Genomic DNA, 23977 nt, shown 5'->3' on the forward strand with positions numbered 1-23977 from the left:
TGTTAAAGAAGCCTCACCCAGAACATGCCACTAGAGAAAAGTATCCGATGTGTAAGGGACAGAGACATAGGATGCTGCATGCCCTGCAAAGGGCACAACTCCCAGACCCCAAGCACCACACCCCCCAAGGCAGTGTAGCAGCAAGGGTGCCACAAAAGCCCAGTCCTATTTTGTGCCTTGATTTCTGGTCATCTTTGCACCAGCTGATGCTCACCTGTAGCCTTTTCTTGTGCTATTATTGTAATCTTTAAAAATAGCTAAATTAAAAGGTTACAGCAGCAAGCAGCTGCCCAGACAAGTTGGATGCCATTGCAAGAGGTGGTGAGAACACCAGACAAGTCCCCTGTGTGCAACATCACAGCTAAATTCAGCACAGCCAGCAAGCAGACCAGCTCCTGAAGACATACGAACACATCCGGGCCTTTGGGGTAAGGAGAGTGTTGCACAGGAACCACCGGAGCCAGGCAGCCTGTTCCCACCATCCTTCCCACGTGCCATTTCCCTGCTTTTTCTTTAAAATTCCCAGCCTCAATAAGGCTTTGGGGAGGAAATTAATGAAAAGCAAAGCTGATTACAAAGAACAATATAATGACTCAATCTGTTTCTTTTACCTCAATTGTATAAAGCTTTTACATTTATAAAGGTTTCTCTCAATACACAATGAAATGGCCTCCAAGGGAAGCGGTAATGGCCCTGGAGACTTCTGAGCAAGACTGGACAAAACACCACTAAAACAATCCCTAAGGAAGAGCCAGATGATCTAAATCTTTCATTTCTTGCCCTTTTCTTTCTCCTCCTGTTTCAGGCACCTTTTTTTTAGCTGCTGCTAATTAGATGTTAATGCGAGAGCAGTTGCATTTTCAGCACATGGTGTAACCAAGATAATAAATACCAGGGCCCTCAATGACAAACAGGTCACAGGGACGGGTGTCCTTATTCTCAGTGTGGAAAATATCTCTCTGGAAGAAAAATAGGCCATAAAATATTGACACTCTTTCCACACCAGGATGTATTGCTTCTGCACCCACAGATGTGACGGGTCACAATGGTACCTGCTTCAGATCTCTTCCCGCTCCATTCCCACATCCAACCCCTTCACCAGGGCACTGGATCTGCAAGGATGTTTTGATAGCTACAATGCAGCCAGAGTGGAAAAGCTACACCAGAACAACACACATCTCAAAACAACCTCCATTTAGATCAAGCACCAGCCACAAGGCCAACCAACTCTCCTGGCTGCTCCTAAGCAGACCACCTCCTAGAAGAAGGCAACAGGATGCCTCCTCCTCCTCTCTGCGGTTTGCTGGGCTTTTTATTTGAATCATCCCTAGCACCCACCTCAGCAGGCTGCAAGGAGCTGAGCCAAGCTGTTTGCAGTAAAATCAATGAGGTGCTGCAGAGGCAGAAGTCTGTGCCCTTGCCTGAAGCGCCTGCCCCTGCCACCGGACAGTCAACAAGGGCCACCACTGATCACTGTCAACATGACTGTAAACCCAACCATGCTCAGAGATCCTTGGCAGAGATGCTCCATCATGATGCTGTCCCCTTCACCCCGCACCCAGCTCTCCATTACCTCAAGGATTTATCTAATTTCAAATATTCTTTTACCTTTTATCACCCTGTCAGACACTTTGTAAGAGAAGTTAAAGTTCCACGGGCCCTGGTCAGCAGAGATGACTCTGACTCTACACCAACACACCAGCGGGCAGAGCGAGTGCAGAGTTTGTTCTTCACTGGAGCACCATCATACCTAGAGGTGATACTTCAAGGTCCATGTGGAAGACCAAGGCACAGGTCATGAATGGATGTGGAGGCTCAAACCTGTGGTGGTGGGATGTCACTCCCTTCAGTAGTGCAGTCAGGGTCCCACTTCCCCCCGGCACCAGCTAGTGGTGTCCCTACAAGCAGTGACCTCCCTTCAGCCCCATAGGGAACCCAGTGCCAATGCCCCAGTGGAGACTGGAATGAAACCCACTGCTAAGAGACACATTTATGACCTTCCAAGAGGGAGCCTGCTGACAGCTTAATGAGCTTTTTGTTTTTCAAGTAGTGGTTTTATATTTACGACCTGAAAGGGAAAGATGCAAGTAGGCAGACGTTCATGGGGCTATCTGCTCCTTCTGCTCCTGACCAGCTGCTGTCCAGCCCACAACCAAGCCATTCCAGGAAGCCATAAAAAACGATTGCATTTCAGCTTTTCCCCCCTCCTTCTTTCTCTCACCCCACTAAAAACCAAAAAGCACTGGTTTTGCTTTTTTTTTTTTTGGTCATAGTGGTCATTTCTTTTTAATGTTCACCCCATCAAATATTAATGCAGGAAGCTTCAGAGAGATCACACCGGAAAGCAGAGGCCCTAAATGTCGTGGAGCATCCCAGTGGATACAAGATCCCACCAGTTCATCCCAAGGCCTGGCTCTTTAATGCCTGAGAAGGAAGGAGAAGGCCAGAAGCCAGGCTTTACAAGCGGGAGAGATCACATTCCTGGGATATCAGCACAGAGTTACACTTGGAGAAAAAAACAAAAGAGTTAAGCAAAAAGAAAAACCAAACCCCACCACCCCTCCCCAGGATGCTGCACTGTTATTTATATGCTTAATAGTGAAAAGGGAGGGCAAAACTCGCCTGCTTTTTCTCTCCAGATCTCAGCATTAGCACAGCAGAGAAATGCCTTTGGGCTGCAAGAGCATTCCAGCCACCAGCAGGAAGATAAGCCTCTTCCTTTGCCTCCAGATTCCTTGGCAGAGAGGAGACACATGGGGTTTAATTGCACACAGAGATGCCACAGCCGGGACATGAGCATGATAAGAGCTTTTGTCCTGTTGTGGACTCATCCGACTGATAAAGACCCTGCCCTATTGCTCAAAACTCAGCATCTTTGCCAAGCCCAGCTTGAGGAGCTAGGGGGAACTTGCAAGGTCAAGACAGACAATGCAAGGCACTGGTGATGGACTCGCAATACAAGATGTGCAATACAACATCTGGCAGAGGAACAATGTCCCAGGCAGCACAGTGCTTGCTGCACCATGGCATGTGATGTTGGACATGCATGCCATCCCTTCCAGAGGAAGAGTATCAGCGTGTGCTTTGTAGTGCCATTCTGGTGCCAAAACCTCACCCCGCCATGGGCAGGAGGCAAAGCACTGCGCTGGGAAGCAATCTGTTGCTGAGCAAGGATGGAAAGCAATGGACCAGTCTGCTGAGCCTGGGACACCTTCTCCCTCATCCCTTTCCATTCCCACACAGGCCTTGTCTGCAAGTCCTCTCTGGCAGCCATGAGGCCCCAGGAGCCCCACGTGTGCATGCAAAAAAATAGAAACAATATTTAAACCATCCTTGCAAGTGGGATTAACAATGTTGTAAGTGCAGTGCTGGCGCTGAGCGAGTCGGGGGCTGCGGGGCGGATGGACAGTGGGGCGGATGGACAGCGGGGCAGGGCTGGCGGCAGCCCCCACTCCCCAGCAGCCCCCACTCCCCTTTCCCTCTTTATCTGCTGCCTGGGGCTCTGCCCCGGCGCCTGCTGATAATCAGGGAGCACATTTGAAACCCCGGCGCCAGACAGGATCCTTATCTCCTCCAGAAGAGGAATGTGGGATGGGGGCAGCCCCTGCAACAGCTCCAGGAAGGGGGTAGAGGGGTGTGTGGCGAATCCCCCCTTCTCTTGTGCCCTGCACAGAAGAGGGGGAAGGGGCGGCAGGCATGAACACCCCCTCTCCCAAGAAGGTGACCATGAGCCGTCAGCACCCGCTGCCAGGACAGCCAGAGGGGTCAGAAGCACCCACTGCCTTGTGCAAGGGCCGTGTAATTATGCCGGGGTAATTGCTCTGCTTAATTTCTCTATAAAGTCAAGCCCTGGGTAGGCCGGCTCCGAAGAAAGCCAAGCGAGGAGCCAGGGCCCTGCTGATCCCGATGGGAAAAGCCCAGGGCATGGGCCCAGAGGACATGAGGCGACAGCCTGGTTTCCCCACCCTGGCTGGCAGGCAGCGCTCCCACCCCTCCAACCCATAAACGGCACCCAAATGACGCAGGGTGAGGCTGCGAGCCATCCCACAATAAAGCCCAAGACCCTCAGGCTTGTGGACCCTCAGACACAGGAGCAGCCTTTGGGGTGCGAGAGAGAGGAGGACTGTGCCACCGGAGCCTTCCTCCCCAGCGAGAGGGCGACAGGCTCTACTCAGACGCCAGCACTACAGCTGCCCGGGGGCTGATCTTCATTACCAACAGGACCGACAGGATCTTCAAGCAGCCTAATAGCTGGGGGGGGAGGGGGGGGGGGGGGGGGGGGGGGGAAAGGAGAGGAGGCAAAAGCCAAGCTGCTGGCTTGCCTTCCGCCTGCTGCCGGGCAGGACAGGAGCCATGGCTCTAGGCCCATGCTCCCTCAGCTCCCTCCCGGTACCAGGGCTGGATGCTCCACCACTCAAAAAGAGCTTCGAGTGGTTATTTTAACAGTCAGGAACCCAGACCTTTCCCCTCAGTGGCTGGAAAGCATCACACCAGCACCCACGGTGAATCTGTACTCACCACGGGGTGCCGTAGCTGCCATGGCCATCTGAGCCCCGGCTCCGTGCCAGGGGCTCCATGGGCATCCACCCAAGAAGGGCTCTGTCGATGCCATCAGAGCCCCAAGGGATTTGCATCCAATTAAAGGGATATTTAAAAAAAATATATAATAAGGGGCTAATGAAGTTTATAAGCTGCCGACACCAGCCATATGCCTCAAATATGCACAGTACAGTTGGTGCCTAGGTAATGCAACTGCAGGTATCAGCTCGCCTAATTAGCTACCAGAAGAAAGTCTAATTTAAAACAAAGCTCTTATTTTATTTATTTGCTGACAGTAGCAGAGCAGTTCCCTCCAGCATGATGTGAAAGCAAACACACTGTCCTCAAAATAAACCGCCATGGGCTTTTTAATTTTACCCTTCAACAAGTGTTCCCTGGTTAGTCTTTGGGAAGGGGAAAAAAAAGAAAAAGGAAAAAAAACCTCCGGGGAAGCTCCAACCTGCAGCTCCCATTAGCATTACAGAAGGCTTGCATTGCAAAGACAGCTTCCCACTTGTCACCTCCCTGCCACGGAAAAAAGCCAGCCCGCACACACACACCATTGGAGCTTCTCTGCTGTGCCAGAGAAGGAAGGGAAGCTGCCTTTAATAAAAGGTCCGTAAGAAAATGTGTCCTCCCCTCTCCACTGTCATTATTGGTGGTTATGAAAGGAGCTCAGCGCATCCCGGCCCCCCTCGCTGCTATCAGCCTGCAGATGCCCATGAGACAGGGCTGCTGCTTGCTAGAGGCATCGGCAGTGGCACAAGTTGGTGTCTGGATTTAGACCACTGTTGCAAGGTGTAGGTCGTCCATCCAAACTAAGAGACTCCTAACAGTGCTTATCCCTTCCCTGTCTCTTTTGGAAGAGAAATCCTAGAAGCAAGGAGAGAGTACAGGGCTACTGTGATTTTATATAGTATCTTTATTTATTGAAGGGCTTTAAATAGATATGGATTGACTCTCTCAGCTCTGGCTATTATAGCTTGAAAGGGGAGCTGCAGGCGGCTCTTTGATTAATGCACACAAGGCTGCTTCCACAGAGGCTCAGAATCCCACACCACGTGGTACCTCCTCCTGCCTACAAAACTACAACACGAATCCCTGTATCGCCCTACATGTAGGGACAGGAGAGTGGCACAGTCCCCCACCATGTATGTTTTAGCTCGAGGGCCATGAGTCTGGGCAGGGGTTGCTTCAAATGTGCGACATCCTCACTTTGCCCAAGCAAAGTTGCCCCAAATGGCCACTTGGATAACATTTTAATCCACAAAGCCCTGCCAAGCCACTCAGGCACATCCCAATGTGTGGTCTAGACAGTCATTTAATCACTGAGCAAATGATCCACCAACCCACACCCCAAATGCAGTGGGTCCTGGGGAGGCTCCCCTCAATCACAGCACTGCAACCACATCCCACCTGCAAGACCCAGGAGCAGGATGGGAAGGGGAGTGGGGAGACCCTTCTCTTCAGGCATTACACTTTTGTAGCTGTCAGAGGATGGTCAGAGGACACCACAAGCCTGTTCAAACTGATGCTTCATCATCTCTCCTCTTGCAAACGCAATGTCCTCATCCCTCCACTGCTCCCCCTTTATGCTACTGACATAAAATCATCCTGCCTTTCCACCACCAACTCCCTCAATCATCTTCACATCCAAGCTGGAGCTACCAGCTCCACAACCCACCAAGACAAACCCTTCATACTTCCCCTACCACCTTCTTCATACAGTTCACAAGCTTACCCAAATAATCATGAGATTTACTCTTTCCTAACTGCACATTCTGACACCCATCTATGAATTTATGAAAGCAGGCAGAAGCATTACAAGCTTTTATGGACAGCGCTGGCTAGAGCATGCATTTTTCTTTCCACTGATGAAAGTAATTCTGTTAAGTTAAGGAGTAAGTAAGAATCACACTATTCTTAGGCAGCTGGGAAAGAGGAGGAAAATCTATTACAGTGACCCTGAACAGGCGCTTCCCCAGGGCTTCAAGGCAGAAAACTTATCAGACACCACACCGATAACATACTCAGGCTGAACCATAAGTCTTCAGTGTATAAAAGGATTCCTAACTGCAAACTGAATGAGCAGGGTAAATAAGGTTAAAAACCCACAGAGGCCAAAGGCCAGGGGGTGGCAGCAAGTCTGGGTCTTGTCAGCAGGACAGGCAGCATTCCTCGTTCACTCTCCCAGGGGATACACAGAAGGATGCTGATGCTGGACACCCACCCCCTGCCATCAAGGCACTCAGGAAAAGTTTGTTTTCTGCATGTCTAAAGCTGCAGAGAATTGTGAAAAATAAGCATCCATGACCACCATCAGGCTGGTGAAAGATTCAGCCCCCAGCCAGCATCCTCAGTCATTCCCAGCAATGTATTTCTTCATTACATCCCCTTTTGTTTCCTTCACTTTGTCGCAGTCCCAATACCCATCTTACAACACCTTTCCCCCCCTAGCCTCACTCCTTTTCTTCTCTGTAATTCCAAACCAACTCTTTGTCCCAGGCACAAAGAGCTGTGAGGTTTCTGCTGTGAGTTTCTTTCTCCACTGGTTTCCCATCCAGCTCTTTGGGAACACCTGGTCAAAGCCAGCCAGCTGTGTACCTGCTTTTTAAGAAAAAACTCTGCCAGTTTCCTCTGAGCCCTGTGCAATGATGGAGTTTGCAACTCAGCCTCAAAGGAGTCCCCCTTTTCCTCCTTAGCAATCACCTGCTTTCACTCTACCTGTTAAATCCCATGAGGATCCCAGACTGGGGAAGGCAAGCCACACAAAACAAACTGGAAACCCTGTCCTATTTTCAAACCACCTTAGAAAGGCAAGGAGCAGAACATAAGGCAGCTGTACAATAACCTGACCTGCAGGAACCATATCCAGAAGGGAGGCTCTGCAGTTCCTGCCTGCCCTTGCACATCCTGCAGCTACCCACAGGTTGAGTTAGTTATTCTTGTTGAAGGAAAAATATAATCACGTTTTAGTACTCCCAATGCATGGATAACAGGCTTATGGCATGAGCAAATAGTGACCAGAGAGCTGCATTTGCAAGCCCCTCCTTCAACACTTCAGGCTCAATCTTTGAAGCACACCCCAGGCTCCAGCCAAACTGTTCCACAGTTCTAAGGGCAATGACACCCCCCACACACACACTCAGCAACCCACCAGCTCTGCAGCACTCCAGTCCCTATCAGTGTTGAAGGCCATCACGTTTCCTAGATCTGCAAGTCTGTGTCTCATCCAAGGTCCACCCTCAGCACCATCATCACCAGCCTGCCCCTGCAGCAGGGCACCTCGTCCTGCCATCACCCAGCTGAAATCATTGCTCCTTCCCTCCGAGGCTGGTTTTCCAGGCAGAACAAGGATGAGGATTACTCAAGCAGCATGTGACATGACCACCAGAAAGAGGACACTGCATTACTGGAGCTAAAACTGGATCCTGGTTTTTATTGTCTATTCTTTTGTAGTGATGGGAAGAAAGAGCTGCTGCTCTGTAATCAGGCCTCTTCTGGCTGGTTCGCTGCTTTTAGGACCAACCAGGATAATGCAACGTTGCTTTCATGTGGCAAGAGAAGCTTATAAACAATGCTATTACACTGATACACCGCTGAAATTAAAGCCGTGCTCTGAGTCTCAGTTGCTCCCAGAGGCAGCCTGCTTGCCTCGGACTTAATATCTTCTCCAGAAGTCTGTAATACATTGAATGGACTAAATTTCTTTCTAAATAAGCACTCATGAAATTTAATTACTCCAAAAATAATGCCTATTACCTATTTCTGAAAAGAACAGCAATTCCTTCCAGCTTCTGCTGATGTTCTTTTAGCAAACACTCTGCATTTCTTGTTTCACTTATCTTTATGTACAAAGTTACAGCAGAGCAGCTCCAGATCACAATTTGTCCAAAAATCTAAAAGTCTTTTCTCTGCTAATTCTTCTTCATAGCTTTGTTTTACATTTTGGTCCAAAACTATTGAGATATCCCACCCCACCCCCCCCAAAAAAACCAAACCACAAAAAATCCAAACCAAACCAAATAAACAACCAACCAGATTCTGAGTTCACCCATACAGACAGATTGAGACTAAAACCTCCAGAGTGGATTAACTCAGCCAGAAATGATCTCAGCTGTGAAACATCACAAGGGGCAGTCACATTCTCAGCAGCTTCAACATAGAGGTTTGGGGTTTTTGTCTTTTTTTTTTAATTAAAAGGGATGCCATCTCTCTGCATCTGTGTTTTATCTGGAATAAACACCCAGGTACTGGAAGAAAACACACTTTGGCTTCCTTAATTCTAGTTTCTCATTTTCATCACCTTCCTGAGCACCCCTTCATGGTTTCTCAAGCCTTCTTCCTCACTGCAATATGAGAGTGCCTCTGCAAATAACAAGGTTTAAAACCTGGGGAATTTTGCAGTAGGACAGGGACCTCGCTCCAGAGCAGCCCTTCTCCAGGCTCAGCACCTCTTGGCTGAAAGCATCTCCTGGGCAGCTTGGTTGGTATGAGTCAGGAGGCCATCCTGCCAGCAAAGCAAGGGCCAGGCTTACTACAGCACTCATCTAGGGACAAATGCCAGCCAGATCGAGCCCTGTAGAGACCCTCAGGACCTGCAGAAGCAGCTGGCACCATGCCTACAGGAAGATGCTCTTTTCTACCTTCCCCCATAATACTCTAATTTCAGACAGGTCAGAGGCTGCTGCTCCCCAGAAAGATGAAAAGCCAAAGAGGCAGTATACCCTTGACCCAAAGTCTATGATAATCCAAACTCCTCCAACCTTTAGACCCCACAGTTACATAAGTGTCTATTTAACTCTTTTCTTTTCTCTACCCATGCTGACAAAGCAAACCCTGAGAAATTGCCACATCCAGCGTGCCAAGTGATTTCTTCCTAAGCATGTGTGTAGGATACAAGAAAGCCCACACTCCCCTCTCCATCTCTCACTGGCTGACCCAAGCGTAGGATGCTCCCCTCCTGCTTCCCCTTCAGCCACTCAACCATCATTAGTGAAGGACCATTTCCTTCACAACAAATAAAGGTCATCTGCTGACAAGTGTCTTTTGCCATGACCAGAAGGCATCCTTCAGCACTTCTCTCACCTTGCCTGAGTTTTTTCCTCAGTCCATCATGTATTTCAAGGTACCCATCTCAGCTCAAACAACACGCTCCCTTAAGCGACAGAACAAAACCTGCTTTCCTATAGATCTGTTGCTCAAAATACATCCATGTGGTGTTTGTGTTTCCCAATAGTAGGTGGCAAGTGTTATGCTGTTGGGTTTTTTTAGTGGGATATTAATAGATCCCTCTCACTGGCTGACCAGCTCGCCTAGATAAAAACTTTTTTGCTAATTTCCTGATCAGGCAGGAGCTTAATTGCAAGACATCCACTTCTGACTCAAAGACAAGGAGAGCTGCAGACACACTAACAGCATGCAGCAGTTTGTGTTCTCTTCTGCATGTGTGCAAAAAGGAAAAAACAAATGAAGTCTGGATTTTTTTAGGAAATCAAGCTGAAAAAGAAATGTCCCCCAAACAAAAAATAAAAAGCCCAAATAAGCCAGACAGCTAAAAGATAAATCCATTGGTACTTTTGATGTCTTAGGCACAGGAGCTCCTCTTGGTGCATGGGCCAAGGAGATGCTGTGCCCCACGATCCCTTCCCTGGGGAGGGGCAGGCCATGGCAATGCCTCTCTTCTCCGGCATCCCATATATAGCATGTTCCCCGCGGGCTGTGAGCAGATGGTTACCAAGCTGACAGGTTGCAAACAGCTCTGGTCAGGGAATCAGATATTGTCTCCATGCCTTTGGTTTTGGAAACAAAAGGTGTCTCCCAGCTGAAATTTGCTGTGGGACCTGCTGCTCCCCCTGTTTTCAGATTTCTTTTTGGAAGCACTTGAATCCAGCTTGTATCACTTAGGTCTGAAGTCTATACAACACTCTCAGCTGACGGCACATAACTTTTCCACTCCAAGAAGGGAAAATGGATCTTTTCATCTGACTCTCCTCTCCATAGCTGGGAGAGCACAAGGACAGCATGGCACAGTATCGACCTTGCTTTTCCAGCAAGTTGCATGCACTATCTTCCCTGCAAATATTTCTTCACTTGACTTCCTCTCAAACTTGCAAACGTTATGAACTCAGGGCAACCCAGAGAAGGTTCTTCCCAGCATCTCTGCTGTTTATTTACAGGAGCTTAATGGTTTGGAAGCCATCCTGGACCCCAGCCCTAAATACACAGAACAGCAGTGACACCACATAGTGCCAAGACACCTTTTAGGGTGGGTTTGTTTCAACTGTCCTTCAGGAGGCCACATGGAATCCCCCCTCCCAGCACCTACCAAGATGCAAAGTGCAGCCAAACTGCAGGACTCTGGCTTCTTTTGCTCCCCTGCTGGTTTTAGCTTTGCAACTTGACCCTCACAGAAACATATGGTTTGCATTCTCCCCCCTATACTTTCCATAGACTCACACACACTTTCCTTCCCCTGCCTCCCTCCCATAGCCACACAAATCCAAGCCCTTTCCTCTTTAAGCAAGAAATCGCGCCGGCAGCCCTCCCCATCACTCTCTAAGGGAAGGAGATGCACAGCGGCAGACAGGGAGAGGCTGCAGTAAAACCCCTCGGCCAAAACCACTAAGTGGGCTTTGCTATTTCATGCAGGGGTCATTAATGGCCTGGCTGGATCTGCTGCGTCCCCTTATAGCCAGTCTATAAATACTAATGAAAACAGAGCCAGTATGCTATTGAGATACGGAGACAGAAAGGGGGAAGCACAAACATGTGCACAGCAAAACCCTGCTCTGACTTCCCCAGGCATCCAGGGACCACCAAAAAGCTGCCCTGCTCAAGCCTCCAACCTCATTCCTCTCCACTAGCATGAGAAGAGGGAAAGAGCAACAAGCCTTTGGGATGCAGGGAGAGCACATGGGTACAGCAGCGCCAAGGCACTGCAGGGTGCCAGTGGTCAGAGGATGTTCGAACCGGCCACCAGCAGGATAAAAACAGCAGCTTCACCTCCTCTTTTCCCATCCGTGTGTGCAAAAATTATCTTTTATGTTCCTGTTAGGCAGTTTCCATCTAATTTTCTGCTTCATCCAGCAGTGGGGCTTTTCTTGCAAAGGATGACAGCAGCCTAAGTCAGTTTGTGTTCAACCCAGAGCACGGATCCATGGAAAAATGGTGAGAGGCATTTTTTACAGAGCATTACTTTGTCCAACCAACAAGCAAGGCATTGCCTTCCTCCAGCCCACATCACGGGATGAAGTTAAAAATTCACTAAGGCCCTCATACTTGCTTCTTTCTTTCTAGTGTCCTTAAAGCACTGCACTTGAGAGGAGCCTTGCAGAGCCTGGGAAGGTTGTGGGATGGATGGATGGATGGATGGATGGGTGCCCCTGGTCAAAACAGTACAGGCTGTGATAGAAACCAGAAGCCTCGTGGTCCGCAAGCCCGACTGCCTTTGCAAAGCATACCAAGCATTGCTGGCGCGCCTGCGTACCCCACACCATTCTCCCGGCTGTGGCTACACCACAGGAAAAACCCCAAAGATCCTTTGAATTTATATATTTTCAGCAGCACAGGATGAGCAAACCTGACAGTTTCTTGAAGCCGAGTGCAGCATGAATTCCTCTTTGCACGTATTATAAAACCACACATTAAAAAAAATCTATTTTTAACCCACTGTGTTTTTAGGATTGGCGTTACTCAACGTTTTAGCTGGACAGATGAGGTCCTGCAGTAACCTGTGGCTTCCCCTACCACTGATCCCCCGAGAGCCTTCCTGATCAGCCAGGACCCCATCTGCAAAGCCAGTGCATGGTTTTTTCCATCCCCGGCAGGACCAGCCCCAACACGCCCCAGACTCCGGGGGTTTTGTTTTAAACTACAAAGGAACCTACCCAATTCGCCCCAGTTTGCATAACCAGTTTATCCCAAGCATTTGTTTTAAAAACTCAACTCTTGTTAGTCACTGTTGAGCCCAAACAAAACCCAACCCTCTTCCCAGGTTTTGGATCTCGCTTTTCCAGCTTTGGGCAGAGCCAGCGTTTTTATCTTGGTGTATAAACTTCAGAGTATGAATACATGCCTCAATGCAGTGTTTTATGCAGATATATAGAGTGTAGCTGAAGTACCCACTACAGGGATTAACTGTGGGGCTTTAACTCCTGCAGTCCAAAGCTGGGATCATTGGGCTACAGCACCACAGGATTTTAACACACAAAGCCTCCACAGCCGTGCCTTCCTGCCTTGCTTACCTCACCCAAGTAGACACAAGTCATTCACTAGTAGCAAATCATTTATCATAGACCTGAAAAAAGAGGGACTGCATAGGAGGAGAAAATCAGTTTTATAGCCCTTGGCAGCCCACACCCTGGCTTCATCACACTCTGGACCCCAGTCACCCAAGCAGCTCCATGCTCCACAGCTGTGCAGCCAAATCCCCTCTCCTGAAACAAATCCCTTTAGAGCAGATGCCAGAACACAGAAGGAGGCATTTGCAAGGCTCTCATTGCAGAAAAGCAGCCAAATTGATGTGCATCAGGCAACACACGTCCTCCTGGAAAACGTGTTTGCACAACTAAGTCAAGCATCTCCTCCTAAAGACAAGAGGATGACAAGAGGAACCACAGACCCAGGTGGAAATGCATGGGTGGAAATGGCAGGAGAGCCCAAATTGCCGTCTCTTCTTCCTTCCAGTCCAAAGCATTAGCCTGCAGCCCCAAAGGTGCTGACGGAGCCAGGCATGTGCCTAGTAGCGACACTGTCACCGAGCAGTTGTCCCCAACACAGATAGACCAGTGCAACCCAGAGGAGTCCCTACAGTGCCATGTAGGGATGCTGCAGCCCCAGTGAGAAGCTCCTGAGCACTGGGGAAAGCTTGCTTCCAGCCTGATGCAGATTTTCATCAATACTTGACCTGCTGTAGGCAGGTGTCCTCTGATCAGGTCCCAGAAAGCAGAAGAGACGGGGCACTTAAGCTTCTCCAAGATAGGATGGAAGAGAAAATGAGCCAGCCTAGTCTCCAATGGAGCGACCCAGACCAGAGAGCGACTCATAATTTTGAATTGCTCTGTAACTGGGCTTAGGAACCGTGCTTTCATTTTGCACACTTCTCTACATTTCACATTTGTGAGGGGGGAAAGAAAAACCTTCAAAATAATATTCCAGGGCAGGAACACTGTACCACCATCCAGCAACTGTAAAAACAGCCAAGCCAGGCGGGGAAGCAAAGATACACCCTGAGCAGCATCCCCAGCCTGTTTGGGATAAACAGGGGTGGAGGGAGGCTGCTGGGATCCCACACCTGGACAGCGGCCATCCGAAACAAGGCAATGGCCTTAGGCCAGACCACAGTAGACAGCATGGCCACATTGCAAGACCCACCCTCATGACCAGCAATAATTACTAGCTTCACTTACAGGCCCTGCAAAGCCTTCAGAGATGCCCCTCCAGGTGAGGGTGGGGATGCTTGTTCAGCTCCATTTGGCTCCATGGATGAAAAGCAAGCAGCAGACCGCATTTATTTTTTTTCTTTTGGTTGTTTTAAATAGCAACCACTTTCTGGCTGCTGGAAAACACCCTCCTTCTGTTCTTCAAGCCAGATAGAAGAGATAGAGCTAATAACACAGCCAGGTGACAGTGTAGGATGGCAAGGTCTCATGGGGGATAACAAGCATATGGAGATCAGCTCCCACTCACAGACCATTCAAGGGGGGGATGAGGTACACCCCCCAGAGATGTCAGAAAGGCAGAGGCAATCAACTCAGTGGAAGAAGCTCTGTTCACCCATCTACATAAAACCCTTCAAAGCCCTGTTCTTCCACCCCAATTGCTCTCGGTTCTCCAGCTAGCGGTCAGCATCATCTGAAGGAAGAACTACAACTTCCCAGCACATCGCATGGGTCCACTGGGAAACTGGACAGTCAATGAAGCAAGGTCTGCTGAGAACCTTCCTGGTGCCTTGCAGCCACAGCTGGGTGTGCCTGTGTGTTCCACTGGGCATGAAAAAGCCCAAAACCTCACAGCCTAGAAAGCATTGATGCTCACTGACAGGAGGCTGCAACACCACATCCCAGGCGTGTTCCTTCTTCCATTTAAATCTGTCCCGAGAAGTTTCTGGGCTCTCTAACCTCCTGCCTAAGGAAAACTCCCACGCTATACAATGCAATGCAACACTTTTAATAGCCTCCTGCCTCCGTGAGCCACGGAGCCTGGGTTTGTTTTACAGTGTCTTGTCCCTCCAGCCTGCCACCGCCCAAGGAGATTAGGTACACCAAGGAGTCCACTCAGAGATGGACAGCCTGTACTGCTCCTGGTTCAAATCATGCAGGAGGACATGGAGAGACATTTAAATGATACCAAACAAGGAGGAAGCATAGCAAGAAGGGGGCAATCAGCAATAATTTCCAGGCCAGTGGCAGGTCTCAGTGGGTAGAGTTGCTCTGCAAAACAGAAGACTCACAAACCAACAGGAGAATAAAGTCAGGGTAGAGAAAAATCATGCTCTCATCCCAGCCAAACTGTCATCTCCCTGCCCAGTGCAAGCCTCCCCCTTGCAGGGCTCCTGTCATTCAAGAGCTAGCACGTCAGTTTCCATACAGTTTCAACAAGGAGGGATGCCTGGCAGGGAGAAGCATCATCCTGCCTTACAGGAGTGTTCCCCATGCACCATCCTGCACTCGAACCCTCTCACACACATTGTACCTGCACCTGAGAGATTTGGTTCAATATAAGGTGGGCTGCATCCCATACCTAGGGTAAGTCCCAAATCATCCAAAGTAATTCTGCACCTGCATGCACTGACATCAATACCAAGAGCTTCTCTCCACCTCTGTAGAAGTTTTGTGGAGTCCCATCCCCACCTCTTTCTAGCATCCTGTGCTGTCCACCTGTACAGATATTCCAGTCAAGGATGCTGTCCACTGCATCACTCCTGAAGAGCCCCAAGGCCTGCCTGAGCACCAGGCATCTGCACTCAGAACTCCTAGCCTCTCCTCCTGCGGTGGCCTCTGCTCGAAAGGCAGATGGATCTAATGCACATTAGACGTATCAAAATGAGATTTTCCACGCTCTTTCAAAGGGAAACAATCCCTCAGCTTTCACACTCGGTGTAGCCTTGCGAAGGAGGGGAGCCAGGGGCAGCAAAGGTTACTCGTGGGACTTTTATGGAAACCACACTGGCAGGACCCCCTGGAAGTGTGAGAGATGCCGGGATCTGACTTTTGTGTCTGGTTTGATGAGGGATTTATACCCATTAGGAGGACAGCCCATACTCGCAGCCCCTCATATTCAGGCAGGGAAAGGATTGCTCATGGGGCAAACAAGCTCTTTTCCTCCTCCTGGATCTTATGGGAATAAATAGGAGAGAGAAGCAAGGACAGCTGTGCTATGTCTGTGTATTAGACTGCTACTGATGAGATTTGTGGGGCAAAAGGATGGAGATGGAGGAGACCCTCAAAGTTGCTCTGCAAATCTGTATAGATCTTCTTCCTTACCTGAAAAGACTTTTTCCAAGAGAAAGGGACATCACAGTCCCCATAGGCAGAGAAAGGCTTCAGAGCTTGAGGCTAGAGCTCTGCTCAGTTTGCTTCTTGTATAACTGGATATATTACTCTTTAAAAAGTGTCTCAATTTGTGTCCTCCATCTCCCAGGGTAAAAAAAAAAACAACAAACAAAAAAAAAACACCCCACCAAAAATAAAAAGATCCAAAAAAACAGAACTACCTTTAAATTAAGAAACAAGCAAAGCCAGCAGGGAAAGAATAGCTCAAAACATTTGCTTTTTACATCCTGGGAGTCTATGTCAGCTCCATCCATCCAGACAGAGCCCTGCGTGGCAGGCAATAGCATGCACCTCCTCATACATATTTCACCTGCACAAATCCAGCTCCAGAAGGAAGCAGTGTCTCATGGTCACAGTGCACTTCAGGGACCCCTGTGCCACTGCCACTCACGCCCGCAGCCTGCCATCCCCATGCATGTGCCCTGCAGCAACCCCCTTGCAGGCTTGGAACCTGGTAATACCTCCTCTGCAGAGGAAAGAGTAATGTCAGCAACGTATTAGCTGGAAGGGGGTTATTTCCCAGCATCTAAACCATTGAGTGCTTGCCCATCAGTCCCCTCTATAGTGGGGCTGAGGCAGGAGGAAGGAACACACAGCAGCCTCCATGAATATTCCAGGCAAGCAAGGGACTTGGCAGAGACCTTTGGACTGAGGAAAGGTGGGAAGCAGAGCCCACACCAAAGATTAAAACACTTTCTTCTTCTTAAGCTGCAAGACATCCTGCCTGCTGCTGAGCATCGTGGCAGCATGTGGTTTGCTTTGCTTGTATGCTTACCCCCTTCCCTACCTGAACTTCTCCATGGAGCCCAACATTGAGAAACCTAGGAGCCAAGCTTGTCATCACAGTCCCTTTACCAGATTTACCCCAAGGTACACTCCCAACAAACAAAAGTCTGAGTTAAGGCTTACAGCTTCCAACACCCACCCAGTTACCCCAGGTAGCAGCACCTGGCTCCCCAGGCTGGGGGTGAGGCCTGAGACCCAGCGCCTCAGGTGTTCCACTACAAACCTAACCCAGATGTGACACACTCATGTGGGTCTGGGGGGGGGGCGCTGCGATGGGGATCAGCCCTCCAAATATCTGAGCCAAGCAGCAGGTTTGGGAAAAGCCACCAAAGGCAGCAGGGGGCTGAGGAGAGCCGAGTGGGGCCGTCCCGGGCTGCAGTGGGGAGGGACCCGCAGGAGATTAAAGGCAGTGTGCAGGACACGCTGGAGCAAGCCCTGTACTAAATAATTCCTGTATCCCTTCCCTTTCCTCGTTTTCCAGCGTGGCTTTGCCCAGCCTTTCCCAGCCTGGCTTCTGTTTGATCTCTGCTCGCTCTGCTTTCTCTCACCTCCAAGCAGCCAAAGCAACCCAGAGGTGCTCTGCTACGGCCCACCAAGCTGCCTCAGCCCCATCAGAAAAGGAAAAAAAAAAAAAAAAAGAAAGAAGCAGCCCCTATGTGAAAAAGCAAATAGCAAAGAGAAAGGGGGGAAAAACCCTAAAAATCCAAGCTCAGCAAACATGCGGCTGCTGCCAGCCCAGCCCAGCGGTTTGGGAGGAGAGGGGCTGCGGAACGGGCTCTGGAGGAGGAGAGGCAGCTCTTAAATCTGCCGAGGAGCAGGTCCGGGGCTGCCAGCCCAGCGCATTCCTGCGCCGTGAGTCAGGCCTCCGAAAAACCAGGAGGCTTCAAAAATAATACTCTGTGCAGCCGGGATGCTTCGCTTGCCTCCCCTGCAGCCCCCCCAGAGGGGCCAAAACTGATCTGAACTGAAACCCAGCTGGGACCCTCAAGAAAATCACCACCCTCCGTGCTGGGACCCAGCGTGAAGCTAAAAGAAAACCCACACTCCCAAGCTGCCTCAACAGTAAAAAGTCAAGCGTCAGCCAAGCCTGCAGGGCTGCGGGGACAGCGAGATGGAGATTTAGGGAGTGTTAGGGAGGGTGCTGCATTCAGAGAGGGACCTCTAGGCCCCCACCAAGAGAGGTCCCTCAGAGCGCAGCAGTGAAACCAGGCATCAGAGCAGCTTTATGGGGCTTTCTGCCTCTCCCAGGTCAAAGCTCTGTACCTCCCAGCCCCAGTGCAACCCCACTGCAGGTCATGCAGGATTTTTTCCAGTGCCCCAGCCTGTTGTGAAGAGCCACATCACTCAAAAGCTACCAGTTCAGCACTCCTGGTGCACCACAAAGGCTCTGTATCAGGGGGAAAGCATCTCTCATAACATTTCCCTCAGGTCCTCAGCTCTGGCAGAGCCAGGGAAGGATCACCACAGGAAGAACAAGTCTTCATGCCACCAGACACAGATGCACACTCTACTCTTCCCCCCACAACCAGCATCCAAAGGGCCAGGGCTGTGTCAGCTCAGTACTACCGCGCTCTGACTCACAAGCAGGGGTGGCTTGCACAATGCTACTGATTACAGCAAATTACAGCTCTACGTATTAAAGTAAAACATGATGAGAGCAGTGGGCCTTTAAACACAACAGTGGAGCTGATGGCAGCCAGTGAGCGGCTCAGACATCCCTTTCTCCCCACTTCCCAAGGCAAGACATGCGGGTGGGATAGCAGGAAAGAGCAGAGGGAACGGGCTGGTGATTTATGCTTTCCCAACCTCCCCCTCGCTCCAGCAAATGTTTTCACTCGCATTAGCATTGCTAAAGCTGGGAGGATATAAGTGAATAGGAAACAGCAGGAACCTGTGGCTTTATAGCACCAACATCTGCTGTAATGAACTCCTCGCAGACTTCATACAGCCCCTTCCTTCTTCACCTCGCAGCCCAGTGCTTCCTGCCGCCTCTCTGGCACCAGCCCGCAAGCCTGGCTTTTCCAGAGCACAGCCTAGCTCATGGATTCTCCCAATAACCTACAGGGCTGGTAGGCTGATAGCTGCAGCCCCAAACACGCTGTGAGGGAGAAAACCACAGGGCTGAGGACTTGAAAGCACTGCTGCTAGAATGGAAGCAAAACCAGATTCCTTGCATCATCTTGGCTCACTTAACTGGTCCAAAGTATATATTTTTAGTATTATTCCTGTACAGCTAGGACAGGGACAGAAAGGGATCCAGTGTACATAGCATCAAAAGGACCCATGGGACCTTATAGAGCAGAGGAGATAAAGGACACAGCTGGACACTCCAAGCTGCTTACTAGGTCAGTAGTGGTGCACTTCTGATTTCTAAACAGAGAAAATGCAGCCTGGATTTCTCCCCTACCCTCCAACTACCACTTCCAAGAGATTCTGCCTTCTTTAAAGTAGTATTTTTGCATTTCTATCTGTTTTGGGGTTTTTTTAGTTGTTGTTTTATCATTTCACTCTGCCACTATCATGCACAGATACCTCCTCCTAAGACAGAGGGCTCCAAAACCAAGAAGCTGAAGGAGAAGAAGACAAAAAGCCAGAGCAGATTCTTACACACTGCTGTCCTCAAGTGAGCAAGCCTCCACCTCCTGCAAGGGCAGGCATTGCTGATGAGCAACAGGTTTCAGAGCCTGCCTCTCCCCCTGTTATCTGCTCACAATGACAGCAGCAGGCAGGCAGCCTCCTGCAACTGATGTGCAGGACCTCAAGACCCACGCCAGTGGGGAAGAGCAGTGCCAATATCCCGCTCCCTCCCTCCCCAGGTGTTTCCCTGATATAGGTGGTACAGCAGAGGGATAGAACAGTACTTCACCAGGATGGCAGTCACACTACCTGCAAACGCCCTTGTCAGCTAAGCCCCTCACCATCATAATCCTTAGATTTCAGCGGCCCTTCTGCAACCTCTGTGCAGTCAGCTTTGTGGAGAAAGGCTCCCAAGCAAGCTCAAAAATCCTTGCACCAAATTGTTTTGCTATGGGGGTAGCACACACAAGCATAATGAAACATGGTGAGCAGCCTGGCAGGCAAAGCTCTAGAACTGGGAGGCAGGGATGTGGGTGGGAGCTGGGGTTCCCCCCAGAGCACAGCACCTGCCCTGGGGATGAGTGGGATGACTGCTTGTGGGTTTCAAACCTCAATCCAAAACAACGCTTCTCCCCGCACCCCTCATTGCAAAACCCAACACAAACAATATGTACCATCTCTGTTCTTAAAAGAGAAAATTATTTTCTGGGTGATGCCTCCCTCTCCCTCCTTAAAACCAGGCAAGGATGGGGAAGGGAAGGCATTATCACCAGGGCTAAGCACTCATCTCTGCTCTCTCTTCTGCTTCATCACATGCAATCTCTATGCAACACTCCTGGAGAAGCACTAATTATAGCTCTACAGCTAAAAACTTTATATATGTTTACATATGCCAGATTAACCGTGTGTCTTCAGAAAGCTCCCCAGACTCAAACTGATCCAGCCTGGTCAGGTTTAACTTGTTTTCTTCACTCCCTCCATCCTGCCAGTTTTAATTCAACCCCTGCATGAACTCGGTGCATGCAAAAATAAAGAGCATGGCATAAGACACAGCAGTCACGGGGGTCCTGCACCACCAACCCAGCTGACATGCCTCCTCCCCAGCATCCCCAGTAGCTCCAGGGTACCTTGGCCACAGCCAAACCCTGACCTGCAGCAGCCTGGCTAGCCCAGCCTTCCCAACCCCCTGCCACATACAGCATCCCATGCCATGCTGAGCTTCTGTCCCCTTGCTGCTCACCCCTCTACAGAACAGCACTGCTCTGGCCAAGCCAGACACCAGTTGCCAGCTCTTGAACCTCTCCCTTTCCAGCAAGGGAGAGTTCCTTCTGGCTGAAGGATGCTGCTGCAGCAATGTCCAGGCCACTGGATAACTCAATAGTGCCACTTCTGTTTTCCATTTGCCTAAAAACGTTAGATCTTTGTGTGGCAGAGGTGGAAAAAAATATTAATCTAATTAAATTCCTTCCCCAAAATTCCTCATCACTTTAATTGCACTTCAGAAAAGAAGGCTTGGTTCATCTTCCTAGAAAATCAGCTTGTCAGGAGACGCTTTTAACTACTAACAAGACCAATCTGTGCTGCGCGCAGCTTTGCAACGCATCCTCAACCCCTTGCCAGAAGCTGCGGGAAGCGAGCAATCGGCTGTCCTCCAGAGTTCCCACGGGGATAACGACCTTGCCCATCACCGAAGCCCCAACAGTTACAGCTACGGTCTCTTCCAGCCTCTAAAAGCCATCAAACTTTATGGGGCTCCACTTCTGAACTCTGTACTTAAGAACATCTTTTTATACCTGGAGGATAAGCACCAGCACCTTTGGTTTGCCACCGCCGGAGGATGACAAAGTCCTGAGATGCAGAGGTTGCTCATGAGTTGGAGGGTGGGTGGGAAATATAGCAGAAAGGTTGAATTTGATCACAGGAGTCCTAACGAGAGAGGGCAGCAGGAGAGACGTGCCTCTGTTTATTGTCTGTGGCAAGGATTACCAACGGAAGGGCTGGATTTAAGTGCATCTCAATCACAAGATTGGGTTGCGCACAGGAAACTTTGAAGAGCCATAGGAAAGGACCACTTAGCTGCCCGGCCATCAATAGCTCTGTTTATAAAAGGGCACATAAAAAAACCCATATCCAGACGAAATAATGACTTGTTTGGCCCGCCGGGGGATCACAACCGGCGACACCGCAAACAGCGCTGCGTTTGTTTTGCTTTTCGAAGAAAATAATAACAATAATAATCGTAACAAAAAGCAAGCAGCACTGCGGGGCGGGCCGGGAGCGGAGCTGCCAGCCAGCATCGCCCCGAGCATCCCCCGGTGCGGAGGGCAGCTGAGCTCCCCCCGCTCAAACCTGCGCTCCCCTGCGCATCCCTCAACCTTTAGATTAAAGAAAACAGAACAAATGAAATCAACGTCCCCAGGCTGGACACCCGCTCCCGAGCTGCCCCCGTTACGGGGTAAGCCGCACCGACCCTCTTCCTGGGACGCTGCCCACCGCCTCTCCTCCTCCTCAATAAACTTCTGCTGCTCCCCGCTCCCCTTACCTGCGGCGGCCAGCGCCCGGCGGAGCAGCAGCACAACGAGAAGCGCGGCGGGGTGGCGGGGTCCGGGCGGCGGCATGGCGGCGGGGCTGGGAGCCGAGCGGAGCGGAGCGGAGCGGCGGTGCCTGCCCGCCCGCCTCGCCACACTGCCGGGCTGCCCGGCGCCGAGCGGGGCGGAGCGGAGCGGGCGCGGACCGGCGGGGCGGGGCAGGATGGGGGTGGCACAGCCCCCCCCTTCCCCATGCCTGCGATGAGCTGCTGCCGGCCTCAGCCACCCCCGTCCTCATCACCACCTCCTGCCCCCATCCCGTGCAGCCGGAGACGTGGGGAGCAAAGCTAAGCCGGGAGAGGGGCTGCGAGGCAGGGATGAAAAACCACGTTAAACAACAGCCTGCGGAGCTCTGCAGTGGGGACTTGCGGGCACAAGGGGGAGCCCCGCAACGCGCTCTGCTCCCCGTGCCTCAGCGGGACGCCGGCCCCCGGGAACCGGAGTGGCGTTCCCCGCTGCGCCCGCCGAGGGGAAGAAGCACGCCGACAAAAACACTTCAACGCGTGAAGCAGTGTGTCTAACGATGCTGCTAACGATGCGAGTGCTGTAGGATCGTGTAATGGGCTATTACATTCCCTCCCAAGAACCGGCGTTGAAGCCCACGCTGTAGAATATACCCGCAGGAGCATAAAAAACCTCAGACACACAGACAGAATAATAAAAGTATATAATCCACCCACTGGGGAAGGTATCCCGTATCTACTCATCAATAGCTGTACACCTTTCCCCTTGCAAAGGACGGAAAACGAAGTTACAAGTTCGCAAGCTGCAAGTGATGGGGCTGCAGTTTTCCTGATGGGCAAGTCTCTCCTCAGGCTGGATTTAAACCCCACTTTGCCTCTCTGCTTGCTTTAGGGGGGTAAAAGGGCTCAGCTGTGCCCTTTTGGAACAGTCCCAAGTTCAGCAAAGTTGCACCACAGCACTGCATTACTACTACAGCAGCATCTACACAAGCAGAGCTGCAAAGTGTTAGGTGACAGCATGAACTGCTCCCTTTCACTAGTGCTGCCTATAAATGGTTAAAATAGCATGGGAACTGCTAACTACTTTTAATTGCTGGCAGCTGCTCAGTTCCTCCGGGGTAGGGCAGTGGGGGCGAAGAAACCCTGGCAGGCAGGCAGTAATTACAGCCTGTGTCTCACCGCCAGCCTGGTGGAACCGGGGCTGTGGGTTTGGCACTGGCTCTCTCCAGGCCCAACATGCTGCTGCAACCATGGGTTTGCTCCTTGGCCTGAGCTCAGTTGTTGCCTTCAGAGGGATAATACAAACCCTGATGGCCCAGAGAAGCTGGGGGATGGCTTCTGCTGTTGCACTGGGGTGTTGTATGCACACCATGGGGTTCTGGCTGGGGATGCAGGAATACCAGGGGTGGCCTTTGCACATGGGATAGGGCTTCTGGGCATCACACAAAAATGAAAATCCACCTTTGGAAACCTTCTAGAGCCATAATAAGCTCTCCCCACTTCCCAGTTGCCTTCTCCCAGCTTTCCCACCCCTCCCTCGGCCAGTCCTGTGAGTATCCCAGCAGACCACAAACAAGGGATACTCATGCTGTGCTGCTTGGGCCACCTGCACATTGCCAGCAATATAGTTGCCTTGCACACTACTTCAAGCACCGCACACTCGGCTGCGCTTTAGCCTGTATTTACAGAGTAGTGGGATGTGCCGGAAAAGGCTTAAGAGAGAAAAAAATCTCATTTCCAGTTGCTGTCAAGGGGGTGAAGCTGTAAGAGAAGAATGTAGCTGGGCAGCAAGGGCCGGGGATGAGCCTAATACAAACCCAGTGATGCCAGAGTCAAAAGGGGCTAGTGATGAGAGATCTGGGGAGATAAACCAGAAGAAAAAGGCTATTTTCCAGTAGGATCAAGACACAGGCTAGGCTTGAGCAGTTCGTGGCAGCATAACACAAAGGCACATCCACATTTACCTCTG

General features: G+C 50.5%; 1 protein-coding gene across 1 annotated transcript in view; it reads right to left on the bottom strand.

Annotated features, from left to right (window-relative positions):
* Positions 1-22142, bottom strand: part of UNC5B (unc-5 netrin receptor B) — a 54758-nt gene extending 32616 nt beyond the window's left edge. Inside the window, exon 1 of the mRNA XM_034062615.1 lies at positions 22000-22142. Coding sequence (XP_033918506.1) covers positions 22000-22075 — 76 coding nt within the window. The 5' untranslated portion in view covers positions 22076-22142. The remainder of the gene's footprint in view (positions 1-21999) is intronic.
* Between the last annotated feature and the right edge of the window lie 1835 nt (positions 22143-23977).

The sequence above is a fragment of the Melopsittacus undulatus genome, chromosome 4 (assembly GCF_012275295.1).
Source record: "Melopsittacus undulatus isolate bMelUnd1 chromosome 4, bMelUnd1.mat.Z, whole genome shotgun sequence".
In the NCBI taxonomy this organism is placed as follows: domain Eukaryota; kingdom Metazoa; phylum Chordata; class Aves; order Psittaciformes; family Psittaculidae; genus Melopsittacus; species Melopsittacus undulatus.